A 14,892-nucleotide genomic window follows, 5' to 3' on the forward strand; every position below is an offset into this window, starting at 1 on the left:
AGAAGTGAAAAGCTATTGGTGTATATATCTTGTATCATCCTTCCACTTCTGTAGTCCTGGTTAACCAGCTGCTATGTTAAAATACCACTATGTTTGGGGACGGACATTGCAGCAAAATACCAACACGACATTCTGACAATGTCAAATTTTGCCCCTATATGTGACAACGAGGCTAAGTTCTACCTTTGACTCACTAATGGGTGTGACAAGGTATCAGAAGGCAGAACCTATCTTTCTGTGTTTATGTGTGTAGATGAGCAGAGCAAGAATTTAAAGTGTATATTTACTGTCAACCCGGAAAAAGATTCCACTGATTTCGTTAATTTTGATGTGGTTGAAATAACCACTGTCACATGCATCATTCTGGTCTCTTGCAAATGCCACCTGAGATGAACATCAACATTTCCTTATGCACAAAAGAAAGAGAGAGAGAGAGAGAACAAAAGAAAGAGGGAGAAGGAGGGAAGGAAAGAGGAAGGAAGGGAAAGCAGAAACATCGACATTTTATGCATCAAATAATCAAAATAAGTTATTCTCAATCTATTATAAACAGTAAATATAGAACCCTAAATCTCACTGTTGTGTGCATGATTGTAAAGTACAGGGTTGCAAAGCTATATACAAAACACTTTTTATCAGACGACGATATTTACATTAGTTATAACCGACGGAAGAATTCTAGGACCTTTCCCTACATTTGTAGCTTTACCATAGGAAAAGACTGTGCTGCTTACACACTCCTAATTACACACTGCTGATCCTTTCACTAACCACGTTGGAGGGATTAACTGGTAGCTCCAAATTCTCCACTTGCATCTCTATACCGGGCTCGTTGTCATTAGCTTTCTTAATCACGGGCTCGTTGGTGTGCCGGTAAATGTTAACATTAAGCTCCCTCCCAGATAAAGCAGTAGCAGCGACTCTCGGGATCTGTCTCACGGGAGGCTTCTTTTCTGCCTTATAATTGCAGCGCAAATAGTTAGAGAAAGCCCTTCGGTAAATCTTGTTGAAAAGCGTATACACCAGAGGATTAATTCCTGAACAGACATAGCCAATCCAAACAAACACATTCAGAAGCTTTTCCATGAGCTTTTGGTTACAGGCCTTCCCGCACAGAACCGACAGAATATTGGTAATGAAAAACGGGCACCACATAACCAGAAACACAAAGAAAACAATGCCAAGGACTTTCGACGCTTTCCGTTCGTTGTTGATAGCTTGCATGGTGCCCCTTGGACGTCGCTCTTTCTTCTTTCTTCGGCGTGGGTTCGTGTCTTGGTTAGGGTTGGCGGAGTTCTCTTCCTCGGCCGTGTTCCTCTTGCAGCACTTCAGAAAGTCCAGGCTTATTCCAGGCGGTTCCTCGATGTGGCCGTGCAGTAACATCAGAGCTTGACGGCGAAGAACGTGGATCGTCAGGCAATACGTTATCACCATGATCGTCAACGGTATGAAGAAAGCGACGAAGGACCCAATGAGAACGAAATTTGGGTCATTCAGCACGCACGTGGTGTTGTTGACGAACACTTTCTCTTCATCTCTCAGTCCGATCACTGGGATGGGAACGGACACACCTAAAGGGACAACAATAACAACAAAAGGTAGGATACTGTTACAGCGCCTTGAAGGACTGAATAGGTTCGTGCAGTGGCATACATTCAATTGCATTTTACTGAAGAAAATTCAGAACTGGCATTTGTTGAAAGCTATTCATGGCATAAGCTGATAGTCACAGGAAAGAGTAGAAGTGTGACCTCAGAAAAATGACAATTTCTTTCAGGCTAAGAATGCCTTCTCCCCAAAGTTCTGTAGAAGGGGAGGAATTCCCATTACTGCTGGTGTGTAAGAGTGGACTGTGTGTGTGCTTTGTTTCATTTCCGGTTCCTGGAACGGCCGTGGATCACAGGGGGCACTCAGTAAATAACTGTTGAATGAATGAATACATTACAGTTACACTCAATGGCATTCATAAATTCACTGGTTCATTTTTTTAGCATTCATCTTCCACGTGCAATAAAAATGATGTGTATACCACCTGTAAGAGAAATCATGCCATTATCAGTGTTGGCTGGGCTGAGTTTGAGATGAATTTTTAGCTGACAGCGTCCCCTTCTACTCCCTCCTCTCCTGAGGAAAGAGGTTAAGAGGAGGAAATTTTATGTGTGTGTCCCATGGCGCCAGAGCGCCGGAGCTCTGGTTACTAGAGATGGAGAGGACAGTAGGGTCCTCAGCGGTGCTAGCAGGGACTAGATCTGAGCAGAAATAATCATCTATATGCTGAAGCTTGAGAGGATTCTCTTTTTAGCAAGAGTCTTTTGTGAGTCGCTGGGCCTAAGTGACACCATTTCAAGGGCAAGAGACAGAGTAAAATACAGAGTTGGGAGAGATGCAGTATCCCCATTTCTGTGTGGAATTTCAAGCATTTTAAAAAGTTTTTAGGAAGATTTTATTTATTTATTTATTTATTTATTTGAGAGAGAGAGAGAGAGATTGAGAGAGAGAGAAACAGCATGAGAGGGGAGAGGGTCAGAGGGAGAAGCAGATTTCCCAATGAGCCGTGAGCCCGATGCGGGACTCGATCCCAGGACTCCGGGATTATAATCTGAGCCAAAGGCAGTCACTTAACCGACTGAGCCACCCAGGCGCCCGCATTTTTTGTTTTTTAAGAATACTGAGAGGTAGACTTTGGAGGCATGCACCTCCATTCATAAATAAGCTCACTGGTAGAAAATAGCAATGAGGAAGTGGGAGTGGAAGGGGATCTTGTGCCTCAGTCTAAGTGAGAAACCGGGACATCTGCAGAAATCTCTCTGGGAGATCTTGAAGAGATCTGGCATTGATAGGATAACTTGCAAGTAAAGTCCAAATTTCAATGTTAATTTATTCTCCCTTGTGTCCCCAGGAAGTTGAAGCCTGGGAAAAGTCAGATTGCACTTTTAGGACTCTATCAGAGATTATTATTAGAAATCCTGGGCTGGCGGATAGTCACCTTATGAGCTGTGAGTGGAGAGAGCAGTGCACCCTCAGAGATTGTGGCTGGCCTTAGGGGACACATGGAGAACTGTGACAAATCTGAAACTGAAAATCCCTTCTTGCAGTCAGCCTCAATACCCTACGTCAGGGAGAGAGTTTTGGCCGGATGACCAAGAGGGAACAATGGTCAGTGGCTCTTTGCTAGAGCCCACTGAAGGTGGTGACTGGTATTTCCTCTCTGGGAAAGAGAGGAAGAGAGAGTGTTTGGAAAGTGATCTGTAAGCCTTTCTCCCAGGACACTGAATTTCTGAAATGACTGACCTTTTTTCTAGAGAAAAAGACCAGGTGATAGTGTGAGAAGCAGTAATAAATGTGACAAGGCTCCCTGGGAGTACTAGTACATGCCCACAGTTCTGAGCCGAGGAATGCCATTCAAGAAAGTCAGGGAAGCTGTGAAAAGCAGGAGACTCTGCACGCAAAAGGTATCCTCAGGTAATGCTGTGAGGGATCCAGAGGAAAAGATTTTGAACTCTGGATGGGAAGAGTGACGTGTATCAGAAGGTAACTTTCACCAAGTTTGATGAAATGCATGAAGGAATTTCAACGGGCATTTGGGAGTACAGAGTACAACAGAACCCCACAGGTTACACTTTTTTTTTTTTAAGACTTTATTTATTTGACAGAGAAAGAGAGAGTGAGAGAGCACATAAACAGGGGAGCCGCAGGGGGAGAAGGGGAGAAGGAGAAGCAGGCTCCCCGCTGAGCAGGGAGCCCGATGTGGGGCTCGATCCCGGGACTCCAGGATCATGACCTGAGCCGAAGGCAGATGCTTAACGACTGAGCCACCCAGGCACCCCTACATTTCTTAAGTTACAAAAAGGCAGGTAAGAAGGCTGCCAGCTTGTAACATTAGAATCTTTATTCCAAAAGTCACAAATATAAGGGAATCTTTAGAAAGCATGTAGATTAGGCTTGCCTGAAAGAAGTCAGTGTTGGCTTATCTTCAGTGAAATGTTTTAGTGAAGGGTTAGGCTGCAGGAAGTTTTCTGGAGTTAAGGAAGTGAATAGGGAATTAAGAAAAGAAGGAAGGGCTTCTTCAAAACAATTTACAAGAGAAAAAAATTAAAGTGAGAACTTATAAGAGAGACTTAAAATACCTATCAAACAATTATAATATGTGGCCATTCTTGGAATCTCGATGCCAGCCACCTTTGAAAAACATTCATGACACAGCGGGAAATTTTGAATAATGACTGGCTTTTTGATGATATTAAATAATTAGCATTCATTAATTTTTAAGAGAGATGTTGATACTGTGGTTATGTAGAAAAAATAGCTCTTATATTTTTAGATATACGTACTGAAATATTTATGAAATATTATGATGCCTGGAATTTATTTCAAAATAATATGGGAGGGAGAAGTAAATAGAAGTATGAATGAAACAAGACAGTCCATAAATTGATAAATCTTAGAGCTGGATGATAAATACATGGGTCTTTATTATATAATTGTACCTCCTTTTGTAATCTTTGAAAGCCTCCATAACAAAAGTTCAATACTATTTTAAAAGTTAAAAAGAGAAAAAGAAGACATAGAGGTCCTTTCTGAAGCAGGCAATGAAATCACTATTAGATCTCAGATCATAAAGTTCTCCAGGACTTACTGGCCACTGCTGAACTCAGAAGTTAAAGACTACCACTTTGACATAATTGTAGGAAAGAAGGCCATTTTCTGCCAAAGTGCTGGAAGAAAAACTCATAGTTCCTCAGGATCCTATAGCAAGACCAGAGCGGGGTGTGGGGGAACTCCTCCCCTTCCGACCTCTGCCCCTCTTCCCCCCCCAGCAATGTGGGAAGTAGAGACTTGGTCTGGGGAAATTGCATTCACTCTGGAGAAATCCTGATAAGGATAGACAAACGTACACTCAGGAAACAAGTGCTGGAGTGGAGATTCAGTTCCCTAGAGGAAATGCTGCACAATCTTGTAGAGCTACCTGAAGTCTTGTCTCTGGGGAAGGCCTTACACACTGAGCAGAAGAGCAGAGCCCAGCTCTGCAGTAGGATTAGCTTGTTTCTGCTAAAAGATGTATTCACTTTCCTAAGGACTCTGGGGCCTAAAATAGGCCTGGGTTAAAGGATAACAAAAGCCTGACTCCAGATGAGCTGAAGCCGTTATTGGATATGGGAGTCCAATTTTATCTGTGGCACCTATTTGTATAATTTTATGTACATTGAGTAAGAGTGATTCCAAAGCTGCCTTTTTGCTGAGTCTAACGTTCCAGGCACTGAGCCAGGCATATCACTGACATTATAGATGTAAACTGTATTATCTCACTTTGGTTAAAGATTCTGTAATACAGAGTTTAGTAAAATAGCTTAGCTCCTTTATCAAGTTTATGCCATTATTAATTTTCTTTTTCTTTTTTTTTTAAGAAACCATGAATGCAGTCAACAAAACAAGAAGAAACTCAAGATTTTTTGACAATATCTGGAAATTATAAATAATAGCAACAAGTGAAGCAGCATTCCTAACGATGTATATTGCAGGATTATCTTATTCAGTACTTAAAAAAATTAAAAGTATGTGTCAGCAGTTCTCAAAGTGTAGTTCAAGGAGCCTGGGGGGGGGGGTGTCACTGAGACTCTATTAGAGGGTTTGCTAGATTTCCTTTTTCCACCTATTTGTCTTTAAAACTGCGTTTTCTTCATAAACTTCAACCCGAAGAACACATCACGAGCTGAATGCAGATACAGATATGAGAATTCAACTGTCTTTCCATAAAACTAAATGTTGAAGAGATTTTCAAAATTGTGAAATCTGGTTTTCATAAAAATGTTATTTATGTTAACCTTAAATGGGTTCATTCTTGTTATTTAAAATGAAATGACTCATATAATAATTAAAAAATTTCTCAGTTTTAATTTCAAATACAACAAATATCAATAGGTATAATCCACATAACAAAAGCTTTTTGGGGTCTTTAATTATTTTGAAGAGTATAAAGGGGTCCTGATACCACTGAGTTTGAGAACTGCTCTTCTATGTTAATAGACAAAATTATTTCAACCCTGGATAGTTAAGTTCAGCAAATGAGGAAAGTCTTTCTCAGTATTTTAAATTTGTCAACCAGTAGAAATTCAGGTGATATAATGTCAGGTAAATATAAAACAACATCAATAATAGCAAAAAACTACATGCACTATCTTATTTGTTCTTCTAAAAATTCTGAAAGGCACATGATATTTGGTGAAGTTAACTTCAGAAAAATTAAGTAATTTAAGTAAGTGTAATTGGAACAGTCTTTGATATTTTTAAAACCTTTGAGTTGGTCAAGGACAAAGAGTGAGAATGAACTATCACAGAAAAAAACAGGTACAAATAACAATTGCAGTACTGATAACTACCTTTTACTGAGTGCTTCCTATTTGTCATACATGGAGTCAAGTATTTTACGATTATTACATACTTTCACATATTATCTTACTCAATCCAGACAAAACATAGAAAGAAGGAATTATTAACTAGAATCACTTAATCTTTCTGAAATTAACTTCAGTGAGTCTTTATCAGTCTTCTTCAGAGTTTTAGAAACAACAAAAAAAATTATAATTCATGTTCGGCTGAAAATATCAAGTACTACTTCAACCAATAAGCAGTCAAACATTTTGCATGCATTATCTCATTTAGTTCTCAAAAAACCCTGAAAAGTATTATTTATTAAGATTACTTAGAGACAAAAGTACTTTCAATACACATATAGGGTCTTACTACTTTAGAAATGTTGAATTCATGAACAGTTATCATTTATGTCTTTATTGAAAATATCGCCACTACTCCCATGACTGCGGCTATGGTTATGACTGTGACCATTACCGCCTACAGCTGTTACAACTCCTATCATTCATTGAGTACTCGCTGCCTCTGGTACTTCATCTGCATCACATATTTGGCATGCATTATCTCCTTCCAGCCTCGTAAAAGTCATACAATAACTTGGTAAGGTTATTTACTTCAAGTAAGGCAAGTAAATCCAGAAAATATATAAAGATGTTCACATTGTTTCTTAAAGCCTCGAATTCAAGCAACACAGATCAATTCTCTTCAAACTCTCAGATAATAATACCATAAGCCAATGATTCTTAGATGCACAATTTCTTTCAGATTTCAACATCTTTGAAAGCGTGATGGGTCTCATGACTGAAAGTCTCTTACAATCACTGTTGGCCAGCCCCTAGTCACTATATAGTTGTCATTGCCAGTACCTATGTGAACCCGTTCTGAAAAACTTTTTGATCTCTTCCGGTAAAATCAAAATTATCAGCTGCAAAATTTGCAAAATGGGTATCAGCGGCATGGTAATAATTCAGTGTGAATGAAGAATTATATCAAAACAGGTAACGGGGTGGAATGTTCTGAAGAAGGCTCCCCCAACAGTGTCAAATGTCACCTCAGAGAGGTCTAGAATTAAAAACATTTCCTCTGTCTTTGAAAACGAGGAGGTCACCAGTGATTATAGAAAGAACAATTATAGTGGAGTAGTGAAGACAGGAAACAGATTGACAGGAAATAAATAAGAAATGGTGATTCAAAGGAGGAGAGAGAGATTATAGAATAAATTTCCCGGAACAAATTGGCCAACATCAAAATGCAAACATTCTTCTGAAGTGCAGGGCTATTTTTAGTAATACAACATCTTACGAAAACTGAAGGGCAATCTCAAAGATATCTGTTTCTACGAGTTGTTTTCCATGGAAAAAGTTTTTTTCAAAGACACCTAGGAGGACCACGCAATGTCAAGCTGACATGCATGGTCCTTGCCTCATGGAGTAATAAGTGAATCTCTTGCACGTGGGAGTTGATAGCAGGAGATGAAGGAACAATGTTCAGAGAAGAACATAGAAGACAAAAGAACTCAAGCTGTGTTGCCTTTGTTCCAGGTGATAAAGTGTGATGGAGCGGCAGAGAGAAGCATTGTGCATGCTTTGGCAAATACATCAGTATGATGTTTGTGCAGTGAGAATGTTAAGAAATTCAGAGTCAGGTTCAGAGTCAACTTTGAACTTCAAGGGCTTTTTAGGTTTAAGAAGAGTAGGGACATAGGCATGTGTGAATAAGGGATAGAGATCGTGATAGTAGGGGTAAGAAGAACTTAAATGACTGAAGGAAGTTGAACTAAAAGAGGAAGACTATAAACAAGGAAAGCAAGAGAAGACAGCCCACGAGCTAACAAGATGAATGTTCAGGGTTTGTAAGATACACTGGGGAGAGAATCTGTGAAGAGGTGGGTGGGGAAGGTCTTAGTATTCAACTACAACACGGCTGAGGGCATGAGAAAGTGAAATTGGAGGTAGTGCTGAAATATGACCACATGACTACCAAGAGGTAGTAGACGATGCCACCCCAAAATATGCCTCATTGGCATAAAGATTATTTTGAGTTGATTATTTTGAGAAATTGCAAACACAGGGAAAGCTCTGAAAACAAAGTTGAAGTTACCCTTTTGTGAGAGAAATTTGCATTCGTAACGGAAAACCTCCCTATGTAAGGGTTTTCCTCTCTGTACCAGGAAGAGACGGATGACTAAATCAGGAGAGGAGACAGTTTTATTAATGGAGAAGGCACCCACTTAAATCTGCATAACACAATTTACTCTTCTTGTTTACTGTGTTTTTCCAAGTAATCTCCCATAACTGGTCTCCTCCCAACCCACATCTTTGTTGTTAGCTGAAGATGGTATTTAAGGTGGTGCCTTGCACCATCTGGAGAAGTTACTCAGTTTTGTTTTGCTTTGTTTTTGTATATCCCGTGTATACAAGGTATCTACATGTTATTAAATGTCTGTTTGTTTTTCACTTGTTAATCTGTCTTCTATTACTGGAGGTCTAAGCTAAGACCTCAGAAAGGTAGATGGAAAATTATTTTTCCCTTCTGCATTACTCACAAACTAATGATGTTTGAGAAGACTAAGATTATATTTAAGATTATATTCAAGATTAATTAAGATTAATAATGTGTTTACACGTTAAGGGTGAAAGCTAGTAGAATGGAAGAACTTAAAGATGCAAAAAAGAAAGGTAACAGATGATGGAATAAGGTCCCCGAGGAGGCAAAGTCCGAAACAATTGGAAGAATTACACTAGGAATTAAGAATGGCTGTTACTTTACATTAGAAGAGATGGTAATGTGAATGGGTGGTAGAAATTATCAAGGCCTACATGAAAAGGTAAAAGAGGGATAAATAGAAATGAGAAATAACTGGTAGATGGCAAAAAGCAGAACCTTTAACTTGATGCACAAAATGATTTAAGTGGATATTTGTTGATTCTGTGAAGCAATGAGAAATAAGGACAGTGAATGCAGATAGGTGAATGTAGATAGTAAGCTTTTCTTAAAAATAAGATCAGATAGTTGAACACTCATATGCTACTGAGAAAATATTCGGAAGAGAGTTTGGAGATTCAGGAAAAATAAAGAGACAATGGGCAATGGAACAAGGCTCTGAGAACCTGAGAATAAATGGACTGCTGGGTCCCTAGGCAGAAAGTGAAGACTTGGGTAGAAGGTGGTTCTTTTGTAACAGGTAAGAAAGATATTATTATGCAAGGGAAAGAAGAGTCGAAATAAAGGGAAAAGTAGAAAGGAGTAAGGGAAATAAATAAACTTTTGAGATATTTAGGAAGTTCCATTTATAAGACATGGTGATAGATTGGATATGGCATGTGAGAGAGAAGGAGGAGTCAATAAGTAATTACAAGTTTCTGGTTTGTGTCCTTTGGTAGATGGGGTTGCCATTAAGCATAGGAACATAGGTGAAGAGCAAGATTGTGGCAGGGAAGGTAATGGACTCTGGATTGTGTTATGTTAGAAGTGCTTGTTGAGGATCGATATGAAATTTTATGTGAATATAGGTGTTTCGAACTCAGGAGATAGGTGTGAGCTGGGGAAAGGACATTTCTTATAAGGGGAAATTACAATCTTTTAAGGACAACTTTTGTGGAAAGAAGAAGGATCAGAAAAGAATCTAGGGCAGGGGGTTCTAAACCTTTTTGTAAGTAGAGACCTCTCAGAATAGTGTTTTTGAATGGATAAAACAGCACAGGGGATTGCAAAGGAAACAAAATTATTTTGGCATTCTGCTATCAAACATTAAAGACCAATTTTAGAAACAATAATGTGTATGTTTTTTAATTAACACATTAAATATCTAACAGCTACTCAAATTTTGAAAAAGTGACCAGGGTTTATCATATGTCAAGATATCTGCCAGAACTGAATGTGATTTTTAATTATCTGTGATTCCTATTGGTGATAATAATATAGGTACTGCAAATTACTATTCTGGTTTATTGCCTACATTTGTAATTGGAGTAAATCCCAAATTTCAGTTATCGGTTAGTTAAAATAAAGATGTTATTTTTTCAACATCAGACTTTACAAATTCCCAGCTACAGTCATGATGTAGTAGCTGGTGTCAAAATTAGACTTAACTTCTTGCTATAAAAAACTATAAAAACTGGAAAGAAAAGACTATCATTTTCTAATAATGGTGGAGTAGCTTATGGAAGACCAGCACTCCTGCTAATAACAATCATAAATTGTGAACAACATTTTAAAAACCCAACATTTGAAAGTACGTAAGGGTGAGCAAAAAACATGTAGAAATTACAGAAGACTCAGCCATTGAATGAGGGAAACATGATTGAGTTCCAAATTTATGTCTCTTCCCCTGAGGGCATTCTCCAGCATGGAGGTTAGACCTCAAAGCAGAAAGTTACAGTCTAGGGGCACCAGAGTGTCACAGTCATTTGAGCATCTGACTCTTGGTTTTGGCTGAGGTGGTGATCTCAGGGTCGTGATTTCGGGGTCATGAGACTGGGCCCTGTGTTGGGCTCCATGCTGGGCATGGAGTCTGCTTGACATTCTCTCTCCCTCTGCCTCTCCCACTCATGTGCTCTCTCTCTCTCTCTCTCAAATAAATAAATAAGTCTTTAAAAAAAAAAAAAGAAAAGAAAGTTATGGTCTAACTGAGCTGTGGAGTAACATAATAGCATTAAGATCTGCCAGAACACCTAGGATTTGAAGAATGCAGTCAGAGAAAGGACACACCACAGGGAGGAGGGACCATAAAATATCTATAGTAAGTTCCCTCCCTTTTTTTCTTGACACCTGAATCCTTTATGTGTGAGATTCCAAGGAACCCATGGAGCAAGCAACATTTGGAAGGATGAAAGTATTTAATAGAAATTTCAACAGTTGTCTATGGCAGAGAAAACAAAGTTGGGAGTTTGCATCACAACATTAGAAAAGCTTAGTAAATACCTTGGCCTTTCATTTGTGCTCAAAAGGAGCATACCTTAGGAAAAAAGCCAGTTTCTTAGGATTAAAGGATTTGCCCTAGGACTGAAAACAAGAGCTTTTAAAACCTGGAGCCCACCATAAGAAACAAAAAACAATGCTTCTATAAGAGTATATTTATAAAATTACTAGATATACAAAAAAACAAAACCCCAGAAAAATGTGACCCATAATAAAGAGGAAAATAAGTAAATAGAAACAGACCCACACATGATGCAGATATTGAAATTAACAAAGGCTTTGACTGGGATAAATATGTTAACAATTTATCAGAAAAGATAGATATGTGGTGGTAGACATGGGAATTTCAGGATAGATGTGGAAACTAAAGAAAAGAGGAAATCCTGCAACTAAAAAAAAAAAATCATTACTTAAAATTTAAAAAAACACATTGGATGGGATTAATAGTAGAAACAATGATCAATGAACTTCAAGAAGGTCAATGCATATCATTTAAACTTAAGCACAATGAAAAAAAGATTTTAAAAATTGGACTCATGTTTCCAGCCATGATAGAGTTCTTGGTACCAGAGTTGCCATTGTGCCAAAAACAACCATAAAACTAAACAGAATACACACATATATATATATTTTTTTTTTCAAGCATTTGGAAATAATCTGTGTAGGACTGTGTTTTTAAGATGAGGGAGACACTTGAGATAGTGCTATATTCACCCTTTCCCTCTCTATACGGAGACAATTTCTTCACTGTGGCACAGGGAAGGAAAGCCCAAGTAGGGATTGGCTGTTCTGCTGAACTAAGGAAACAGAGATCAGCATTCAGGACTCCCAAAACACCTAGAATTTCCTAAGCAAGGTGTAAAAGAAGAGAGAACTATGCAGAAGGGGAGACCAAGAAGTATTTGTAAGCATACTTCCAGGTACATGGTTGAGAGCTAGGTTACACAGTGAGATTCCATAAGGCCTAGAAGTGAGTGGCAGCGATGAGAACAAGAACAGAACAGATATACTAGAGGTTACACAGTTCTAGAAGATGGAGTCTGGCCCAACCAGAATGAAGAGACCATATTAGCCCATCACTAACATCTTGAGGACTCCGCTGAAACAAAAGAAAGTATATACTTAGTAGTAAGGATCATGTCCTTAAAAGATTCACCATTACAAAACCTAAAACCAAACCTGAATAGAATCAAGAAAAACAGAAGGAAATTCATAGCATGCCAGCCTGAAATTGAATACTCTTTAAAAGAAAACAACACCTTCTAGACTTTTTGTACTGTATCATCTACAGTGCCCTTCATAAAATAAAAGAGGGATATGAAGAAATAGGAAATTATGATAGTAATCACAAAAAAGCAAGCAATGAAAGCAGACTTCTGATTCCACCTACTGTTGGAATTATCAGATAAGAATTGGCAGCAACTATTACAAAATAACGATTTTGAAGGACTTAAAGCCAAATATGGTCCAAATGAATGAAGAGATACTGGTTCTTGGCAGAGAAATATAAATTATAACAAAGAGTGGAATGGAAATTTTGGAACTATGAGGTAAAATATATGAATGAAAACTAAACTGGAGAAGTTTTACAGATGATTGGAGATGGCAGAAGAAAGGAATTACAAACTGAAAGACACTCACAAAAATTAGTCAGAAAAAGTTTGGGGAGCAAAGGTGGGGGTATAGTAGGAGGACTTGAGGGCTTGCCTCATCCCTTGAACACAGCTAGATAACTACCAAATCATTCTGAATACTCAAGAAATTGACCTGAGGACTGACAGAACAAACTGCACAGCCACAGGGAGAGAGGAGGCCACATGGAGGAAGGTAGGAAGTGCGGAGACATGGTTTGGAGGAGAAATGGATCACAGGTGCGGTGGAAGGGAAGGAGCTGTGGTCGTGGAGAAAGGTGAGAGAGAGAGGGGAGCTAACGGGGGTATCCACAAAGAAACCAATTCTCCAAAGCCACTGGCTGGGAAAATGAGAGGGGCTAATTTTCATGAGTTTTTACAACCAGCAGGCCTCAAAGAGTGGAGTTTTAGAGGTCAGCAGGCTTGGCCGAGATAGAGCCGTGCAGGTGCCGCCCTACTCCTGGAGAGAAGGCAGGTGAGCAACACTGGGGCAGACGGCACAATCTGAGGATCACCTAAGGGGCGTGGAGAGAGAGACTGTTCGCTCTTCTTGGAGCACATCTGTGAGAGGTGGCATTCGCAGAGATGCCTCTCTGGGAATAAAGGAGTCAGTGGGCATTGCTTCCCTCACGTGCCCCTCAGCATAGGTGCAGAGACACCTGCTAAGGGCGGCTAACCTAGACACTGGCTGTTTAGCCAGCTTGCTCCAAACCCCATGCCCATGTGCTCTGGCACAACTGCCCTTCTTGGTCAAACCAGCATTTATCCCAGCACAGCAGGACCCTCCCCCAGGAGACGGGTGCAGGCCCCCACCACAGCTTGTCCTTAAAGTTTGGAGTTTTAAAAGTCAGCACGTTTGGCTGGGATAGAGCCCAAGGGGCACTGCACTGCTCCAGGCAGACAAGCAACTCAGAGACAGACTGCTTGAAAACAACCATCTGAGAAATGCCTAGGAGGCATGAAGGGAAATGTTTTGTTCTTTTGGGAGTACTTTGCTAAGAGCAGCAAGCACGGAGACTCCTCTCTGGGGACAAAGGAGCTGGCTGGTGCCATTTCCCTTCTTTGCCCCTCAGCATAAACCAACTTCAGTAAACAGCACAGCGCCAACACTGGCTGCTTAATCTGCTCACACCAAGTCCTGCTCCCCTGTGTTCTGCTGGTACTGCTTTTCTCAGGCAAGTGTGCCAGAAGACCAGCACAGCAGGCCCCTTCCTCAGAAGACAAGCACAAACTCCTGCACCCGCCATGTCTTCTGACCATAGAGTTCTGTAAGGCTTTAGTTCTAGTGGAAGTAGCATCAGGTCTCATTTAACAAGGAGACCAGAGCATGCCTAGTTAAAACTTGCCACACTCTGTCCAAGGTCCAACACTGCCCACCGTAAGCAAGAACAGCCTCTGAAGACAACTGACCTGAGGGAAAAAGCAGCCCAAACATAACAGCAGAGTATGTGCAGCACACACCAGAGACACTCTCTGAAGCCCCAGGACATGGACACTATATGACCTCTTCTTCATAAAGCCATTACTCTCAGGAGGAGGAAACCTAACAGGCTTTTCTAACACACAGAAGAAGACCGAGACTTAGACAAAATGCCAAGAGAGAGGAATTCATCCCAAAAGAAAGAATAAGAAAGGTCATGGCCAGAGATCTAATTGAAACAGATGTAAGTAATATGCCTGCTTGAGAATTTAAAACAACAATCAGAAGGATACTGGGTGGGCTTAAGAGAAGCATGGAAGACATCAGAGAGACCCTTACCATAGAGATAAAGAGTTAAAAAACAGTAGGAATTAAAAATACAATAACTGAGATTCGAAACCACCCAAATGTAATGACCACAAGGATGGAAGAAACAGAGGAATGAATAAGTGCTATAGAAGCTAGAATAATGGAAAATAATGAAGCTGAACAAAAGAAAGAATTATGGATCATGAGAATAGACTTAGGGAACTCAGTGACTCCATCAAATGT

At 39.8% G+C, this 14,892-nt stretch overlaps 1 protein-coding gene across 1 annotated transcript in view; it reads right to left on the bottom strand.

The window, feature by feature from the left end:
* Positions 1-744: 744 nt before the first annotated feature.
* Positions 745-14,892, bottom strand: part of HTR2C (5-hydroxytryptamine receptor 2C) — a 139,511-nt gene continuing 125,363 nt past the window's right edge. The window contains exon 4 of the mRNA XM_028094093.2: positions 745-1,571. Coding sequence (XP_027949894.1) covers positions 745-1,571 — 827 coding nt within the window. The remainder of the gene's footprint in view (positions 1,572-14,892) is intronic.

The sequence above is a fragment of the Eumetopias jubatus genome, unplaced genomic scaffold (genome assembly GCF_037043125.1).
Source record: "Eumetopias jubatus isolate StellerSeaLion01/CBP00866 unplaced genomic scaffold, mEumJub1_p1.0 scaffold_11, whole genome shotgun sequence".
Classification (NCBI taxonomy): Eukaryota; Metazoa; Chordata; class Mammalia; order Carnivora; family Otariidae; genus Eumetopias; species Eumetopias jubatus.